Source organism: Protomyctophum bolini (genome assembly GCF_963924005.1).
Source record: "Protomyctophum bolini genome assembly, contig: SCAFFOLD_721, whole genome shotgun sequence".
In the NCBI taxonomy this organism is placed as follows: domain Eukaryota; kingdom Metazoa; phylum Chordata; class Actinopteri; order Myctophiformes; family Myctophidae; genus Protomyctophum; species Protomyctophum bolini.
Genome location: NW_027665424.1, coordinates 6,720 through 26,702, shown reverse-complemented (window position 1 = coordinate 26,702; position 19,983 = coordinate 6,720). Strand labels below are relative to the sequence as shown.

Sequence of the window (19,983 nt, the reverse complement as noted above, 5' to 3'; positions counted from 1 at the left end):
GTTCAGACCATTTGTACACTCTCTGAGTTACAGACCCATAAGGGTCCATTTGGTTCCAAACTATCATTTAGCTGTAGCCTGACACCCAGTCTGAATTTCATTTAGTTTCACTTCATTATATCGGCAGTACATATTTTCTTAATGGGCGTGGCTAGCGATTCAGGGCTGGAGTCAGGCTACCACTGTAAAGCTTCCGGTCAGCCGACTGGAAGCGTTTCAGTGGCACAAACTGAACGTGGAAGTGTTGGCTGAATATAGCCCATTTAGCTGGACCCCTCTTTGGGAACCACTGCATTATTATACCATATGAAACGGAACCATGGTGAAACGTTTAGCAGTTTCAGCCATCCTTCCTCTTCAATGTCTCCCTTTTGATACCTGTCCATTTAAACTCTAGACGGGCCTGCCCAAAGTTATTAGTGCAGCCGCGGCCCGGCAGCTGGTGAAAAGCTAGAGTTCTCAACAGGCCCGAAAATGAAGGCCTGGCCCTACCTGGGCCCTCATCAAACCCATCAAAACACTGCCCCCGCTGCCACCCATAGATCTCCATATAATGGAGCTGACCTGTTCTGACATTCATATGTTGATCTGACCTCATAAAACCTGTACAATCAAGACACGCTCCATATATGGCCAGTACAGAATTCATTCGATAATGTTGATCTGACCCCCGGCCCCCATCATGCCCATGCCAAAGCGCCAGCACTCGCTGCTCACCCAGCAGTCTGCCATCACCCTGACGGATGTGTGCACGAGGGCGAGAAGCAACCTCGTCCTAAAGGGCGAGGTTGCTTCTCGCCCTCAGGGCGTCTTACTGGCATTGTTGTGAATAATATTTATGGCAGAATATTTCTGCCGTTTAATCACAAGGGTTGACACCTTCAAAGTAACTTGTAAACATTTTTAGGATTACTGTGTCATCGTCCTAATCTAGATATGCCACCATCTCATAGTGAATCATACCTTGTGGCTTTCTCAGAAATCTTCAGCTCTAACTGGTGGTCATCCACATTACAGTGCTGCAGAGATAATGAGGGACAGAATATAAATCATAGGTAAATGGCTGGTTTAGGAAGGTCAATGTGATAACCAGTCATTTGAAAAGATATGCAGGAACCCCCATAAGAGAAGATTTGTACGGCTCTAGCAGTGATTTCAACCCGTTTAATAGAGGGTATGCACGTGACATCATCATCAACCAGGAAGTTATGCGGGAATGCCTACTGAGTGTCAAAAAACTACTTTCTGGCCTTGACAGCCCATACATCCAAACAAAAGATTCAATATGATTGCATTAAACGACGTTAAACAACATTAAACTAAATTTGCCACTCACTTTGCCACTCGATTTCCCATTCACTTTATGCATGCGCATACCCTCTATTTCAAGCACCCTCAGTTTGACATGCATATTAGTCTACAAACCCCATTTAATGGCATTTCTATCTCTGGGACCCCAATTTATATTGTAAAATCAATATTAATTTATCTCAGAGCAAAAATGTACACTCTCAAGAGTTACAGACCCATAAGGGTCCATTTGGTTATCCAAACTATCATTTAGCTGGGGACCCCCTGGAACCTCCTCAAGGACCCCTGGAGTCCCCGGACATATGGTGATCTGACCCCCATTCCAAAGCGCCAGCGCTCGCCCAGCAGTCTGCTGTCACCCAGGCGGATATGGTGATCTGACCCCCATTCCAAAGCGCCAGCGCTCGCCCAGCAGTCTGCTGTCACCCAGGCGGATATGGTGATCTGACCACCCATTCCAAAGCACCAGCGCTCGCCCAGCAGTCTGCTGTCACCCAGGCAGATACTTACACACCCTCAGGTGTCTTACTGGTAGCATTTGTAGTAGATAACAGTAGACAATTTGAAATTTGTACGCTATAATATGGCCAGAATAATTTAGCCATATGCGGGGAGGAAGCGTCAGTGAATCCTCACTATGAGTCTGGCCACGCCAGGCTAAGAAAAATTATCTGTACAGTAGTCTGTGTGTTTGACTAGAGTTTGACTGGATAGCTGAATTCCAATATCCAAAATCTCGGCCGCTCAGGCGCTCACTCACACTTGGGTCACTCCAGCATGGTCATGTTACGGTGAAATTGGTGACCGGCTGTAGACATCACATAATGTAATAAATCATTGCGTTTTGTTTATTAGCAGAGTTTTATCTAGGTACTATTTAGGCCACGTATTTATTTAAAGACCTCCATGAAAGTTATGTGAAGTCCACAAGATGGTCACATATTTCAGTAGGTCACCAATTTCACCGTAGCATGCCATGCTGGAGTGAGCAAGTGTAAGTGGTAAGTGAGTGAATGGCCGAGATTTTGGGTACCGAGAACATGTGGTTGGCTTCGTGGTAAAATGTCAACACTTGGGGAGAAGACCTAGGTTCAAATCGGGGTAGAACATGAAAGTTACCAAGTGCAGCCTTTAAACAACAAACATTATTGGGTTTAGTTCAAAAGAAAAAGAAAAACATACTGAGACTCAATTCAGTAAAAGACCAATGACCAATTCTTAGGTAAACAATCTAAATTGTTTTTATTTTACTTAAAAAAATCATCTTTCGCCCGAGAATCTTAAATATCATTATTCATTAGACAAGTCAACAAAACAAATCGCTACAGACTCTGTAGACTCCTGTACATGGGACAGGGAAAACATTTTTTAGGGCAACCATTAGACTCAGCTTAACAAATACACAATTCAGAAACACTGAAGTAGTCATACCTACTATGGAGCTGAACCCTGGAAACCCAATTAATCAGCCTAAATGTGTGGTGGTATAATTCAAACCGCTCTGTCAGCGAGGAAAGTCAAATGATGAAGAGTGCTGACATTGTTGCACACAGTAATGGCTGATTAATCGCTTGTTGCATGACTGTGTCACGTGATAGTAGCAGACCTACAGGATCACTAGTACAACACGCCATAACGTGAATCGTTCCGAGTTCAGCTATTTCAGCGTCGTCGTCAAGATGGCTTAAATCAGCAGGCTTGCACAAAAACGGCAGGAGTGTGGCGCAAACTTTTAAAAGTTCACTTCTCAACAGCAACACATTGACAAGTGCGAACACACACACACACACACACACACACACACACACACACACACACACACACACACACACACACACACACACACACACACACACAAACAAACACACAAACACACACACACCTCAAGAGAAAATGGCTCTTCTATATTCTAGTAATGTCTCAACAGCACTTAGGAGTCACAGGAAGGCGGACAGGGCCCACAGATGCCATATCATCACTAATGAATACTTTGTCGTATGACTATGGTACTTCAGCGAGCAACACAGTTGTACGGCAGTGTATATATTAGGCTTTAGTCTCTTTCTCTCGGTCCAACGTGAAGAGCAGTTTGCGTCTGGGTGAGTCTGCTATTAAGGGCACCGTATCGGAGAAGGGGCCCCCGCCCCCACCCGACGTTTCAGTGACCTGGACAGTGGAGGGGACAGTTCCCGGGTTGATCCCGGATAGCCCGGTGCCGTCCGGGGAGGACGGTGTCACCTTTTGTGGAGAATTCATGAGGCCGGCAGTATCATCCATTTCAATGACCTCAAAGTCTGCATCGTTCCACAGGTCCGCCTCATTGTCCCCGTGATCCTCCTCCTCCTCTTCCTCATCGTTGGCTCCCGAGTCCAGCAGCGCTTGGCGGTACTCGCTGTCGTCCGCGTCGGGTCGCCCCTGCCGCGGGATTTCCCGCGCTGCGTGCCGTCGTCGGGGGCGGAGGCCAGCTTGTACATGACGGGGAAGAGGATGGAGGTCAGGGTGGCGCTGAGCAGCGACTGGTACATGAGCAGCGGCTGCTCCGGCAGCTTCCCGAGGAGGAAGCCCAAAAGGCCGGGCAACGCCATCTCCCCCAGCGCCGCACCGACCACGAAGCCCGCGGCCGAGTGGCTCGTCACCGCGGTGTACTGCTCCACCCAGGAGATGCCGCTGGGGAACGTGGCGGCCATGGAGGCGCCGTACACGGCCGTGCCCAGCCACAGGACCACCCGCTCCCGGCTGAACAGGCAGAGGAGCAGCGAGGAGAGCGTGCAGCCCACCAGGCTGAGGAGGATCATGGTGCCCGGATACACGCAGGCCGCAAAGAAGATGGCCAGGCCGCGGCAGGCCGCGAACGTTCCCCAGAACAGGGAGTTGAGTCCCGCGGCCTGAGGCTCGTCCATGTGGGCATAGTCCTTGGCGTAGGTGAAGATGAAAGAGCCGTACGCCACCTCGGCACCGACATACCAGAAGAAGAAGACGAACAGCAGGACGTTGAGCGCTGTGTGATGCCGCGCAAACAGGGGCTTCCCCGAGGCGGCGCGGGCCTTGTCGCGCGACGGGCTGCCGCGGGCGTAGAGGATGAAGAACAGGATGGCGATGAGGAGAACGAAGGACCCGATCACAATGTATGCCAACATGGAGGTGAGGGCGCCCTCCTTGCTGTGGAAGTATCGGATGGCCACCCTTTTCTCTCGTGCCAACAGGAGGTGCGGCAGCGTTGAGTCCAGTGGAGTTTGCGAGAGTGGACAGGGTGACGCCCATGCTGCTATTTTTACCCATGTCTGTCCCAAAGAGTAACTTTGCTATTATCGGTGCCATGAAGGCCCCCGCTGCGAAGCTGAAGTGCAGGGCCTGCATGTGGGGTCCGGCATGCTCGCCCCATGTGTTCAGGATGAGTACATTCCCACCTAAGACCGCAGAGGAAACACATGAATCAAACCGTTGTCCAAACGATTATACTCTGGCCTCAACAATGAATAAAATACCCATAATCAACACAGTGATTATTTAATATCAACAATCTTTCCATTTTCTATTACTATTAATCTGTGTTTATTAGTATATTTGATGAAGTGCTGCTAAAGAGTGGTTTCAAAAATTCCTGCCGAACACATCCAAAGATTGTTCGTACCTGTATCCAGAACACCCATAGATATTCCAATGCTGGACATCAGCCCAGTGAGGAGAAGAGCGTTCTGGCAGAAAGGGATGCACACATTCCAAGTGCTGTGACCAACATGGAAAACCCTGCAAACATTAATTAAGAGAGAGAGGAGAGAAAGCCTTCATTATTCTCAGAGCAACCTCCAAACACTAACAATAATGAGACACCTTGATGGACTGCATCGTGATACCCTGTAAATGCATTTAAACTCTTAAACCTAGTACATTCCGTTGGCCAGGGTCCCCCAGGAGTGCATGCTTGGTCCCCTCCTTTTTCCCCTACACCAAAAACGACGCCAAAAATAGCAGATCTACAAGGAGCACAAAAGGGTTGTGTCCTCATTCTAGGGACATTAACCATAGTCAGCACCATAGTCATTAACCATAGTCAGCACCATAGTCATTAACCATAGTCAGTAGTACCATGGGTTTAATCATGTGATTAAACAATAAAGAGCAGAGCACCAGCAGTCACTGTAGTAAACACTGAACGGTTATATGACTACACTGCACACAGTACCCTATTGGTCTGAATATAAGACTATGTTTTTTACCAAAGGAAATATCCTAAAGAACTGAGTCATATTATACAACTTAATCAGGGACTAGACTATTTGACATTCAATGTTCTTTTTCCACAATGAGTCTTGAAAAATGGGGGTCTTATATTCGGTATATGTTTATGTTGCACTTTGGCTGTATGTGCCCAACCGTGGTTCAGAGGGCACAGGTTTTATTACAAAAGGGCAGTGGTGGGAACTCAATTGTTTTACTCAAGTAAAAGTATAAATACTAGCAAGTAAAAGTCCGGAATTCAAAATGTACTTGAGTAAAAGTACAAAAGTATTGTCATCTCACTATGCAGAATGTGCCATTTCAAGTTTTCAAATGTATACAAATAATATTTTGACCTACAAGCTCACAATGCATCGCGATGCATTGTGAGCTTGTAGGTCGGCTATTTTCAAATGGACGAAATGTCTAATAGGGCTGAAGTGGTTAATTTATGTTTTGTAATAATATTCAAAATCTACAAAGTAATTAGTAACTTAGCCCTGAAACATGTTTTACGCAATCGCTACATTTACAGTCCAAACGTGTATATAAACATTCCGATTTCAAATATAAAGTCCTCGCCACATGTGCCACGGGTGTTAAAAATTTGCTGGTACAGCGATTAGCATTGCTGCATCCTGCGTTGTTTAATAAAAAGCTTTTTTATCCGAGCGCCCCGGCTACTTTCTCAAACGGGGTTCGTTTGGGAAATTCACAGTTGCACACCGGGAGCGCCAGTGCGGTCAGCGTGCCTATATCGAATACACCGAGTGCCACACTCCTCCCGACCGATAGGGGCGCGTAGTTGAAAGCCAATGGCAAAAAAAACTGCTTGGATAAAAATGCTTTTTATTAAACAACGCGGGATGCAGCAATGCTAATCGATGTACCAGCAAATTTCTAACACCCGTGGCACATGTGGCGAGTACTTTATATTTGGAATCTGAATGTTTATGTACACGTTTACAATGTAAATGTAGCGATCGCGTAAAATAGGCGGAAGTTAAGCCATGACGCTCGTGAACCATGGCTACATGGTAACTAAGGTTTTCTAATAAATGTAGTACAATATTTGCCTCTGTGATGTAGTGGAGTAGAAGTAAAAGTATTGGAAATTGGAAATACTCAAGTAAAGTATGAATTCCTCAAAATTGTACAGTACTTAACTTAAGTAAATGTACTTAGTTACTTTCTACCGCTGACTGTATGTGCCCATCCGTTACCGTGGGTCACAGGGCACAGGCTGTACTACAGAAGGGGACTTCACTGATGGGGCTGCTAGTGTAAACCAAAGAGATTATAGAATCTCTTTGTGTGAACTACCCTGAAACATGAGAACACCAAGTCTAGCGTAGCCAGACGATCAGTGATCCCCGCCTACTGATCGTCCGGGGAAATCTAAATTCAATATGGGGCTTGAACCCATGATGAACACTGCTTTCTTTGACAACAACCAATCCTGATGATACCGTACCACGGTGGTAGGCAACAAAAGATGGTCCGTGAGTCCCACCAAGCTAGAATATCTGCCCAGAAAATTATCTTGTTCATTATTTACAATATCTGACTGACAATCCCACATGTAGGCTGCCGTGTCAAATAGAGAATCTAGCCCCCACCTAAAGAATGCTTATTATGACAGGCAAAGACAATCAAATCAGACAGGATGGTGCACACTGGTGCTGCTGAACCCCTCATATTGGAAGTCAGGTAGGATGTGGACAGATATGTCCCTAGTCAAAAGCTTTATGTTGATGAAACTGGGGCCGATGAACGCTTAGTTCTTTCTATTCTTATTTATTTTGGATACTCTGTTGTCACTGTCGACATTCCTCTTCAGACTTTGAAAATCTCCTCCCCGTGTTAAAAGCCAAAGTTTCACATTGGCTTAAACAATGCACTAATTCTTTCTGTATCAATAGAAACAATGAAAAGAGCTCCTGTTCTATGAAAGAGCTCTTGTTCTTCTCTCTGAGTATATGTCTCTAGATATATGTTCTTTTTCACATTTTAATGAACTAAAGGTCCTCTAAGTGCTAACAATCAAGGATTCAAAAATGTTACTGTATAGCAACGTTGCTATACATAGTTGCTATAAAAGTCTACTATGAAAACCTGCAAACGCTCCATATATGGCCAATACTGATTACTGAATTCATTCCATATGTTTGTCTGACCTCATCTGACACTCACTCAAGACACTGCCCCAGCTGCCACCCTTAGATCGAGGTTTTACTGTTAATATATAAGATTCTAGTTCTTAAATTAGACATTGATTATGTGTTCTGCCATACCAACCCATGCCATACCAGATATGAATGACCACTGTAAATGATACGCATTGGTTCTGCAAAATAAGGATGCAAGAGTTACTTCAACCCCTCACCTTTGTTGTGGGACCCCTCCACCCAACCCCTCACCTTTGTTGTGTTTGTGTGGGTTTGTTTCCCCAGTAGTGCTTATAATTAACACTGTATGCTCCAGTAAGGCTTGCCACAGTGCCCAAAGTGTCTTGAGACAACTTGAGATTTGATACTTTAATGAAATTGAATTGAACAAATTGAATCAAATTGAAAAAAACTATTTGCTGGTAAAAGTTGCAGGAGTATGGTGTGGTGCCTGATATGAAATGTAAGCTGAACACAATCATGTGTTAAAAATGTCATGCAAATGCATTGGGTATATAAAATACACACTTATTCGAAAAACTGACCAATAGAATAATCAAGAAAGTAATAAGAAAACATGCATTGCAGCTCTACTGTCGGTAATTCCGTGGTTTGTTTTTTATTCCGGATTGTTTCCACCCAATTTACGCCCCCACGTTTAATTTAGCTGTGACCAGACGACGTAGGCAGGCAGAGATCTCCTATGGTCTGGTTACATGAGTGGAACAGGCCTTACCCAGCAAGAGGTGGGGGTTCATGCAGTTGAAGAGGAGCCCTGCCAACAGGGAGCCACCGATGTACCCCGCTGAACGGCCTACAAAGATGTAGGAGATATTGCTGATGTTCTTGTGCACATTCACTGCCAGGTCCTCAAATGTAGGGCCTAGAATGGAGATACTCATCCCCTGTAAAAAGAAACACAATTGTTGGCCTATCTATGTATGGTTTGGATGCTCGTAGCCCAAATGCATGGGTCTTCAATGTTTTAAATAGCAGATGAAACCTTTTCATAGATAGCTTCACTGACTATCACTGTTGTGTGTAAATTAATGTTTTTTGTGTATTTTTCAGACATACTGTAACAAATTAAACCTTCAATACCTTCAATACTCTGTGGTCTGATCCCAGCATGATGTGGTCTGATCCTTTTTTTAGTGCAGAGTCTGCCGACCTCTCAACTTAGTTCTTTCCTCATTTTAATGATTATAATGTGACTTAATTCATTATGCCAACAAACAACCCTATCAAGCCCAATAATAATACATTATTCTTAATCATGAGAATAACTGACTAGGGCTGGGTTTCTCAAACAACACTTCTTACACCATGGTGTAAGAAGAAGGTTCTACACATGCTCAGTTGCCCTCTAGGCCGCACAAGAAGCCTGTGAACATGATTCCGTGCATAGATGTGCCACGCAATGGTAGGCCTCAGGCCTGGTATGGTAGGCCTCAGGCCCCAGCCAATGTCTGTAGTAGCCCAGTCATTCTCAAACGTACAAGCTCACATTGTCAGCTTGTAGATCTGCTATTTTGTTCTCCTCATTATAGGGATTCTAGGGTTCAAGTGGTTAATGTCAAATGAAAAAGTTCCTATCACACAATGATTTGGCCCGGGACTCCAGGGGTTTCTAATGGTTAGAGAAATGAGCATGAACATGAGCCTTGTTGGTTTGACTACTGCAAGCACATGGGTGAGGAACATTAATGAAATATTATTGGAACTTCCTTGAAGAGCCATCTGTACACTTGAGCTATAGGCACTAGAAGTCCTAAATATATTTGCCCAATGGCCAAGTATAATAAGCCTAGCTAACCATTAGTGTGAGGCAGGTGTTGCTAAACCATGTTGAAGGCCATGTGAGTTCAGCGAATCTGCCTGAGGAAGGTAGAAGACAAAAACTGGCTTGCATGGAGGGGTAATCGGTACCTATAATCAGTTTACATCTGGTAGTCAACTTGACAAGCGAGTTTCACCACTATGCAAATAATCCTGCAAGGACCAGGATATAGCCTAGGGTAGTCTTTCCTATATGTAGTTCCCTGTTCAGGCGGGGAAACAAAGACAATCATTGTTATAAAGGTTACTGTGTTTTTGACACTTGCTTTGGCAATGTAAACATGCCAATAAAGCTCAATTGCATTGAATTGTGTTTTTGTTAGATTATGTAGGTATTGCGTCCTAGTACAACTGCCTTGTTTGGGTAGGCTATTTCTTTGTTCCTTATCAGTAACTAAATGAAACTGAAATGGCTCCCTTTGTGTGACAGTGTGATTAGGATTAGTTTTAACTTTAAATTACCATTTCATTCACATACTTAAGAATCTAATTTCCGATCCCATCCCTCTGATCCACAGACCTGCCTTAGTAAGTGCTCAATAATGTGAGCAAAATGTAAACTTTATTTTGTGCACACCTATATTACTTTTGACTCTCCAAAGGTTTGAGTGGAGAGTCTGCCGACCCCTCAACTTCTTTCTAATTTTAATGATTATGTGACAAGCTCAATAATAATACATTATTCTTATCCATGAGCATAACTGACATGCATGACAGCATGTCTGTAGTAGCCCAGTTATTCTCAAACGTTTTCATTTTAAGGACTCCCATGGGAGTCCTTATGGGAGACGCTCGTACATGTTTCAGGGCTATGCATAGCTCTGAAACATGTCATGTGAAAAATGGCTAGGACTCCCATAACCCTGAGTGTACAGATGGGGTTAGAGAGGGTTGCAGGGAGTCAGGGAGTCAGGGACCCCAATGGAAACAAGCCATAGGCTTTCTTGGGTATTAAATCCTCTTACCCCACCCCCTGGCTGGCTGAATGGCTGGATCCCACTTTGAGAATGAGAAGAACCAGTGCTGCTACAGTAGCTTGTGTTCAATGATCACTTTAACATGTCCTGAATTGCTTACCAATCCTAGGAATGATGTGCAAAGGGCCACGGTGACCATCCAGCGGCTGCACGCTCCCCCGGTGGTGCTGATGATTTCAACCCCATCAGAGCCAGACCTGGAGCTCCTCTTGGCTCGGACCGCTTTCAGCGCGCTCTTCAGACCTCTGTCCTTCCTCTTGTCAAACAACGTATCCTCCTCCAGGTCGTCATTGTCCTCCTCATCGTCAACGCTGGCGAAACGAACGTGCTTCTTTTTCACAACGGGGTCTCTGACCGCGTTTACAGACATAGCTGTCAAATTATTATGGCTGCTGCTCTCTGATGATGGTGGTGGTTGTGGTGATGATGTGCTGTCACAGACAGGCTACTGCGTGCACTGAGTAAATAAATATGCGCATACGCGGCGCACGAATGGTGGTTTCCACGTTAAGGTGCCTCTGTTTATAGACGTCTCCTGTTAAATCGTCGATCCGAGCCACCCATTGTAAAAACAGGCGACAGACAGCAGGTAGAGGCACTCCATATGTCAAGCGGGAATGTGTGTGTATGGTTTGTATCTATGGTGGCTTCAGCTGCCTCAAAGTGCTCATGCTCAGCTGACGCGGTATTACAGCTACAGGAAGTGGTTGTCATGTCACAAACTCACAATTCATGACAAACAGTGACCTCTTGCGTCAGGACGTGCTCCGTGAGCGGGCCGTGCTCCGTGAGCGGGCCGTGCTCCGTGAGCGGGCCGTGCTCCGTGAGCGGGCCGTGCTCCGTGAGCGGGCCGTGCTCCGTGAGCGGGCCGTGCTCCGTGAGCGGGCCGTGCTCCGTGAGCGGGCCGTGCTGTGAGGGACCGGAAGTGCGTTTTTCCCCCCGCTTGCACGTGAACGCTTGCACGTGAACGCACGCACATGCACGCCAGCGCGTGCACGACACGCACTTGCTGTCGCTTAAATGCCGGGTGTATAGACCGATTCTGTACCGGTTTCATGGTCGCAGCCTACGTATTTCCTGTAGGCGGATCCGCCATAGCTGCGGGGGAGATCAGCACGTCTTTCACTACAGTGAATGTAAAGTGACTTGTGTTCGTTGGCTCACGTTACGCTAATTACTAACACTACAACTTTACAAAGATGCCTGAAAAATCGGGACGAACGTGTGTCGTTTATGCCTGCTCCAACAGTAGTGGCAAAATTCATGCACTTAGGAGGAGACAAATTCTACGTCCTGACTCATCATGACGATTGTCTATGAGCGCAGGCTGCGCAGCGCCGGCAGCCATTAGATTCCCTGCGAGTGCAGAGGACAGATGTTCGCCAGAAGTGGGTCAAAAAGCGAGGACTTTGTTCCCACTTCCCAGGCACAAAGAACAGCATGGTAAGTTTGAGACTTTTCGTTAGTTGCCATTAACTACCATTAATATAATACTAGCATGCAGCCCCCATTGAGTGGTGAAATATGTTACATGTCATTAATAACTGTTCACTGTCCAGCTAGCGAAACACGTGGCGCCGATCGTTACATTTACAGTGAAAACGTGTTCATAAACATTCAGATTTCAAATATAAAGTACTCACTACGTGTGCCACGGGTGTTATAAATGTGCTGGTACAGCGATTAGCACTGCTGCATTCCACGTAGTTTAATAAATGGCATTTTTATCCAAGCGCCTCGTTATTTTTCTCAAACGGGGTGCGTTCGGAAAATACACAGTTTCTCACCGGGAGCGCACTCTCTCATTAGTTTGTATTGGCAGTGCGGTCAGCGTGAATATATCGAACACACCCACTGTTTCAGAGCGCAACACTCCTTCCTCGACCTGACAAAAAAACTGCTCGGATAAAATGCCTTTTATTAAACAACGCGGGATGCAGCAATGCTAATCGCCGTACCAGCACATTTCTAACACCCGTGCCCCACGTGGTGAGTACTTCATATTTGAAATCTGAATGTTTATGTACACGTTTTCACTCTAAATGTAACGATCGCGTAAAACAGACTGCAGTAGCATCATGTGAACAATGGCTAAGCTAACGCTAATAACATTGATTGATTGATTGATTGATTGATTGATTGATTGAAAACAGTTTGCAGAATTACAGTATATTTCAAGCACAAACTCAATACAAAGACTGTTAACTGTGAGTGGACGACCCAATTAAACATTACTGTTTACACTTGTTTACAACAGGGTCCACCTTGTTCAATTCATCAAAACATAATTTTTAGTAGGCTAAGCTGCTCCTCAAAATAAGTCACATGCGGCGTGGGCCGCGTGGCATAATTGTGATTAATTATCAGTTGAGAAGATTCACTCATTGAAGGCTACTGTAAAAAGATAGAGGAATAAAGTGCATCATATGACTAATCTGCCCAAAATTAGTGGAAAATATGTTTTATGCGTTATTGAGTCTGTTATTATGTGGTACCAGCTATTCATCCTCATCGTTCTATCTTTAGGTGTGTTGAGTACACTTCCCAGATGGGAGGCCATTGAAAGAACACCCATAGTTCTGCAACTAGGATAAAAATATAATTTCCCCCTTAAAATTTACTGTCTGGTGTGATTGTTTTCATTTAATATTTGGTTTCTTTTGAAAACCAATAACTTAAAAAAAAGAAAGGTAAGCACTGTTTATTTTTCTTTCACAGAGGAGAATGCAGCCCCCCCCCCCCCCCCCAAGAGAAGAGGCATTCAGTCATAAAGCAGCAGCAGGGCCTGAAGTGAAGACACAGCATCCAATGTGGAAAATGTTATGCCTCTGTGCATGAAGTTGGAGATACAGGCATGTGCAGATCAAAAAAATATTTATTTTACTTAATAATATACTTAATATAGCATCTTTTGGATTCTTTGATGACATTAATGCAGCGCAAAGTGCTTTACAGAGCAATAAAGAAAAAACAGAAAACATTTTCTCAACTGAAACTCATTAAATTCAAAAGAGGGCTAGTTTACTTTAGTCCATCCACTTTCATTACCCCGTGGGCTATCCTTGTGGATATTGCTGGAAGTAAGTGCTGAAAATACACGTCCTTCAGGTGGCTGATTTTCTCTGTAATCCACTCTTCATTGTATGGGACATCTGCAATGACCTGCTCATTTGGAGTCCAAGACAATGAATTTACAATTATTTTTTTTAGCACAATGCATCGCCACTTGTACCTGGTAATAGTACCCTAATCCTGATGCCGTTTCCCTCAGAATATATTTTCCATCCTTATGCCTCACATCGTACTTGTTAGAGTCAATCATTTTTAGCAGACTGCCATTGTGTGCCACAAGTTTTTTGGCTGTAGGACATTTAATTTCAATGATGGTATCGGCATCTATAATACCATCAAGGCTGGCACCAAGCCAGTTTTCCTCTTCATGTACAACAAGTCCTGTACACTCCACAGTTATTCCTGTGGTCTCCTCAAACCACTTTCTTGCCAAAGGCTCGGATGTTTGGCCATGCCTAGTGGCTGTATTTCCGGCAAAGGTGCCATTCAATTTTTCGTTCCACCCAGTTTTGTGGTCAACCTTTTTGAGGGCACTTGAGAGGCCTCACTACTTGTGATTCTTATTTTCGTTGATCTAGCCAAAATTGATTATTCTGGCCCTTGGATTGTACAAGAATTCTCTCCCTCTCACGTTTCCCACATAACACATGTCTTTCAAAAATACAGTTGCAAAGTTGACATTTTTGTTGAGCACATTGCTCGTGACATGTGGCAGTTTATCAGTAACCTCTTTGGTTTGTGGCTGTGCAGTCAACAGATCATGCAAAAGGGTACCAGGTATGTTGGATAGACCAGCCATCTCAGGGGATGTGAGGTGCTGAATGACATCTGCATCTTTCTCAAATGCTGTTGACTTATTTTCATTTTTTTCCGAGGTCCCTGGTCTGGCCCCCTGATGTTCTCGACTGTATCAGGCATCACATTGTCACACGTGGAACTGTTCCAGACACAAGCCTCATCGGTGCTTGCTGTGCCTGTGAACCCCTGACTGGCAGCATCTTTTGATTTTGTACAGTATCCCTGCTGAATGACTGCAGCTCTTCCCTTGGTTGGCCATGCAGTCACAGTTCACATCCACCACTTTGCCATCCCTCCTCTGCAAGGGTCAGTTTCAACATGATGGTACTGTTTAATGTCCTGTGAGTAGCGAACAGGTCCTTTCAAGAGTATGTGCTCCTCATCTGGTAGCCTGTGGAGTATCTGGCCAACCCATCCGGAGCTCAGGTAATTTTGACCCTCTATCAGGGACCTGTAGTTGGCATTGGGTTGTTCATCACATGCAGTCGGTGAAGGAAATATTTCTTGAATACCTATCATAAAAATAAATAAAAACATTCGTTTTTTTAATAGGATTAATACCACTTATCTGTAATGATTAGGAAATACACAGTCTTAGATCATTAAGATTTTGCATTCATAATTTTTATTATGCAAACAAACAACAAACAGTAAACACAAGTTAACCACCCCAGGCAGCATTGGGATAAATACTAACTTAACCGCATGCATGCCATGGTGACTTTCTGGCAAAGAGATGGTGTAGGAAAATAGTCAAAGCTAGTCTAGTCTACTAGACAGTGTAATAATAAGACAGTGGTTTAAGCACTGATTGGCGATTGCCATCAATTAATTACCTTTATCAGTAACTGGAGGCCACTGTCTGACGTCGTCAATCCAGGTACTCATTCTGTTAGTCGCTGGCTGTCACAACCGACCGAGTTAGGTTTTGGTAAACCAAGCAGATAAAGACTGGTATGGTAGCAGCAGCCAAACACCAGCCAGACGCCAAGGGAATCAATTTATGCACCTACAGGGTGTGCACCCAGAGGGTGCCCAATCAAGCCAATCACTGTTATCTGGCCCCTGACTTTGACAAGATACTCCACATGCTACCAAATGATGAGCACAGTCTGAAAGGACCTGTGTTACTCACAGGACATTATCATGTACCATCATGTTGAAGTAACTTTGCAGAGGAGGGATGGCAAAGTGGTGGATGTGAACTGCGACTGCTAGGCCAACCACTTAAGGGAAGAGCTGCAGTCATTCAGCAGGGATACTGTACAAAATCAAAGATGCGGCCAGCCACACAGGCACAGCATGCACAGATGACAATGTGACAATGTGAGGCCTGATGCAGTTGACAACATCAGGGGGCCAGCCAGGGACCTCGATGAAAGTAACAGCTTTTGAGACGGATGCAATCCCCTGAGATGGCTGGTCTATCCAAAATACCTGGAACTCTTTTGCATAACGTGTTGACTGCACAGCCACAAAACAAAGCAAATGAAAAACTCACCATGTCATGAGCATGTCATGAGCTCAACACAAATGTAAACTTTGTAATGAAAATAAATGTGATATGTGGGAAACATGAGAGGGAGACAATTGCTGCACAAACAAAGGGCCAGAGTAGTTTATTTGGAGTAAATTAAAGGAAATCTGAATCATCAGTAGCCTCTGAAGTGCCCAAAAAGAAAATCCACAAAACTGGGTGGAACGAAAATTGAATGGCACCTTTGCTGGTAGCCACTAGGCATGACCAAACATCGGAGCCTTTGACAACAAAGTGGTTTGAAGAGGATACAGGGATACAGGTATTCTAATAAACATTTTACTTATTGTGCATGAGGAGGGAAACTGAGAATTAATAATAATTGTTTATAATTTTTTCCATCTTTTCTCTTTCTCAGGGGAATAGGAATCTGGTAGGCTGAGAAACACCTGGAGAGTAGAGACTCTCCAAGACCTAAAGAACATTGAATGAGCTGGCAGGAAGCAAAAGCCCAGGCCCAGGAGATTGAGATGGAGAGCTCTGGTGGACGCCCTATGCCCCTCGATGGGGTAAAGAGGATCAAGTCATGTCATGCTCATCTAGGTTACATCCTCATCCACATCACATTCCTCTTCTTCCTCAATATCAGATGTTTCTTGTTGCTCAGTTTCAGTCTGAATTAACTTGGGTTGCAAATTACATAGCCCAGCACAAATACTCACAATGTCATCAACATGTTTTATACTACCTTGAATGACATAACTGACCATTTTAAAACCTTTGAACCTTCTAATTGCACGCTCTACATGGATTCTGACATTTGCTAGGCGCCGTGTTGCCACAACATCATGCCCAGGAAGTTCTTTGAGGCCGCGAGTAAAAGCTGGGAGAGCCAGAGTCACCCCTGGAGGCAACACATCTGAGATGGTGAACCCACGGTCTGCTAGGATTTGATCACCAGGAATCAGAAGTTCAAGAAGACCACTGTTCTTTGTGATGAAAGTGTCACTGGCCCGTCCACCAAATAGTTTTGATGTGAACATCACATAACATTGGGGGCAATACAATATAATAATTTGTAAGTGTTATGATGTTTGTAGTTGCTGAATGTTTGGGATCGCTTTCTTAAGTGTTTTGGCCTTTGGACAAATATTTCTGTACAGTCTATATGCATGTTGCTTTGGGATAATTTTTACTGAAACATGATGGCATTATTCTTCTGAGAGTATCCCTAGGCAACCACGCAATCACATTTTCCCTCATAAACCTAGCAAGTATTGGTCTCCAAAGTGAAAAGATCACACATGCTGAGGTCTTGCTTATTCCAAATCTTTTAGCCAAGTCTGTGAACATCAAACAAAGACGTAGCCTAGTTAAACGAGTAACAGCTGGTCATGGACTGCTAATCTGGTCATCTTTGGAGGTGGGTGAAAAGCTATGAGGGAATGTAAAAGCTGCCAAAAACTTGCAATACCTATGCCCGTGTGAAACCTTGCATCTTTGTCATCTAGGTCATAGGCTGACAATGATGGTGTAGGATCAGTTTGTGTTGCACGGTTTGTTAACTTTATGGTAGAGTAGCTGTGGTCTGTAATAATTTCTGGACACTGGATTCCAATATCACGCTTCAGAGGGCATGACATCAGTTTGTGTTGCACTGTTTGCCCTTGAGTTGATACGGAAGTAATTGTGGTCTGCAATATGTTCCATTCCGATATCACTGGTGTCTTCAGGTCCTGCTCTTAATTCTGTTGTTGTTGATGTTGTTGCGTTTAATTCTGTTGTTGTTGATGTTGTTGCGTTTTGTGTGCTGCTGCTGCTTGATGACCGAAGGCCTCTTCTCTTAGGGGGGGCTCTACCAGATGTCATTCTCCCCTGTGAAAGGAAAAGAAACGATGCACTACAAGTTATTGTTTTATTCAAAATAAACCTAATCTGTTGAACCAAAAACAATCACATCAAACTGTCAATTTGAAGGGGAGAATCAAACGTACATGTTTATATCCTAGTTGCAGAACTGGATACGGGTGTTCTTTTGTTGGCCTCCCATCTGGGAAGTGTACTCCACACACCTAAAGATAGAATAATTAGGATGAATAGTAAATACTGGTAGGCTACCAGATATAACTCATAATGCATTAAAATACTGTCCACTAAATGGTTTCATGTTTATGCAATTTAGTTATATTATGCACTTTATGCCTCTATCTTGACTGCAAAAAACGCCTTCTCAACTAATAATTTTACCACCTTGTGATGTGATAAAGATTTATTCTGATTTAGAAAATACTGTCCACTAAATGGTTTTCATGTATCATGTTATGCAATTAGTTATATTATGCACTTTATGCCTCTATTTTGACTGCAAAAACGCCTTCTCAACTAATAATTTTACCCACCTTGTGATGTGATAAAGATTTATTCTGATTCAGAAAATACTGTCCACTAAATGGTGCATAGCCATTTCATAGAGTGGACGTTGTACATTGCTTTGCACCATTTCATAGGGGGTAGACTAGATTGTCAACATTCCAGCCACTGTTGTGACTCACTACTTGGGTCTAATTTAGACCCAGATGTTCCAACTTTCCATGAAGTTTGTTTATGTGTAGAACCCTACCATACAACTGTGTCCTGCAGTATTTGTGTTCATTAGACTGTCATAGTTTGTCCAAATAGCCTAGTATTTAATCACAATAATGTCAAGCCACAGGTGACTTATTTACTAACAATGATGAACTAGTTGAGATAACATTTCACTCCTCATGGGGGCTGGCATGCTAGCATTAATGGTATAACTAACAAAAAGTATCCAAAAGTTACCGTGCTGTTCTTTGTGGGAACAAAGTCCTTTATGTTGATGTTTTTGATCCACATCTGGCGCACGTCATTGTCCTCTGCACGCCAGGGAATCTGTGCAAACCGTATGGCTTTTGGCATGGACAATCTTCATGATGTAGAGGTTTGTGTTTTTTGACATTCAGTTTTCTTTCCAGAGTTGGATTTTGCCACTACTGTTGGAGCAGCCATGAACTGCACACGTTCGTCCCGATTTTTTGGGCATCTTTGTAACGTTATAGAGTTATCAATTAGCGTAACGTGAGCAACGAAAACAAGACACTTTACATTCACTGTAATGAAGACGTGCTGATCTCCCCGCAGCTATGGCGGATCCGCCTACAGGAAATACGTAGGCTGCGACCATGAAACCGGTACGGAATCGGTCTATAGCAGCGACACCACAGCTGTTTCTTTAGGGACATTATAGCAGCGACCCCACAGCTGTTTCTTTAGGAGATATTATAGCAGCGACACCACAGCTGTTTCTTCAGGGACATTATTTTCTGGCAATGCAGGAATGAATGCATTCGCCATGTATCCGAAGGAAGTCTGATCCAATCCCTTTTACATTTTCTCCAGTTTAATCTTGAGTTTAAAGTTTTGTTGTATTCAAGATCTGATTTTATAGGCATGTTTAAGCCTCCAGGAAAATCCGTGGTTGACTCGGTTCTTAATCCACTTGTTTTTCATTAAAACGTCTTTGTCCTGTTGGGATTGTGTTGAAGTCCATGCAGCGCCTTTTAGAGCTTCAATGCCGTGAGCCATGAAATGTTGAACCAACCTTGTGGTTCTTTTTTTTTTTTTTGCATTGTTAATATTGTATCTTGTGTTTGTCCCAGCCTTGTAGCTATTGTTTTACCCGTTTCTCCGACATATTATAAACCACACTTTTCACTTAAATAAATGCAGTTGCTGGTTCTGGGGGGGGGGGGGGGGGGGGGGGGGGTTGGTTCACCCTGGAACAATCTCTTAATGACCACAGGAGAGGAAACACTGTGGGGGCAATTAGTGTATGAGAGGATGAAACGCACCGAAACCAACAGGGGAAAAATAATCCTCGTACGTTTGGCTCACGAGCAAAAAGACCAAAGACGCGAGATGTAAAACAAACCATGAGGGAATATATAAAGTAACAGCTTCACCATTCGGCTCACATGAAATCCCAGACTGCCTTTCTGTCTTCAGCTAGTGTTTTATATAGACGTGGTTGGGAAATGGGTCCCCCCGGACGCCCCCTTAGGCTGTTGTGGGATACAGGTCCCAATTAGTATGTGGGGGGGCA

The 19,983-nt window shown here is 44.1% G+C and overlaps 1 protein-coding gene across 1 annotated transcript; it reads right to left on the bottom strand.

Moving 5' to 3' along the window:
* Positions 1–3,357: 3,357 nt before the first annotated feature.
* LOC308312285 (sodium-dependent glucose transporter 1-like) lies at positions 3,358–10,906 on the bottom strand (the record flags this gene model as incomplete). Its single annotated transcript, XM_080794653.1, is given in 7 exon segments — positions 3,358–3,731; positions 3,734–4,550; positions 4,552–4,718; positions 4,943–5,023; positions 5,026–5,058; positions 8,434–8,602; positions 10,614–10,906. Coding segments are annotated over 7 exon segments (1,911 nt in total). The 5' UTR covers positions 10,884–10,906.
* Positions 10,907–19,983: the final 9,077 nt, after the last annotated feature.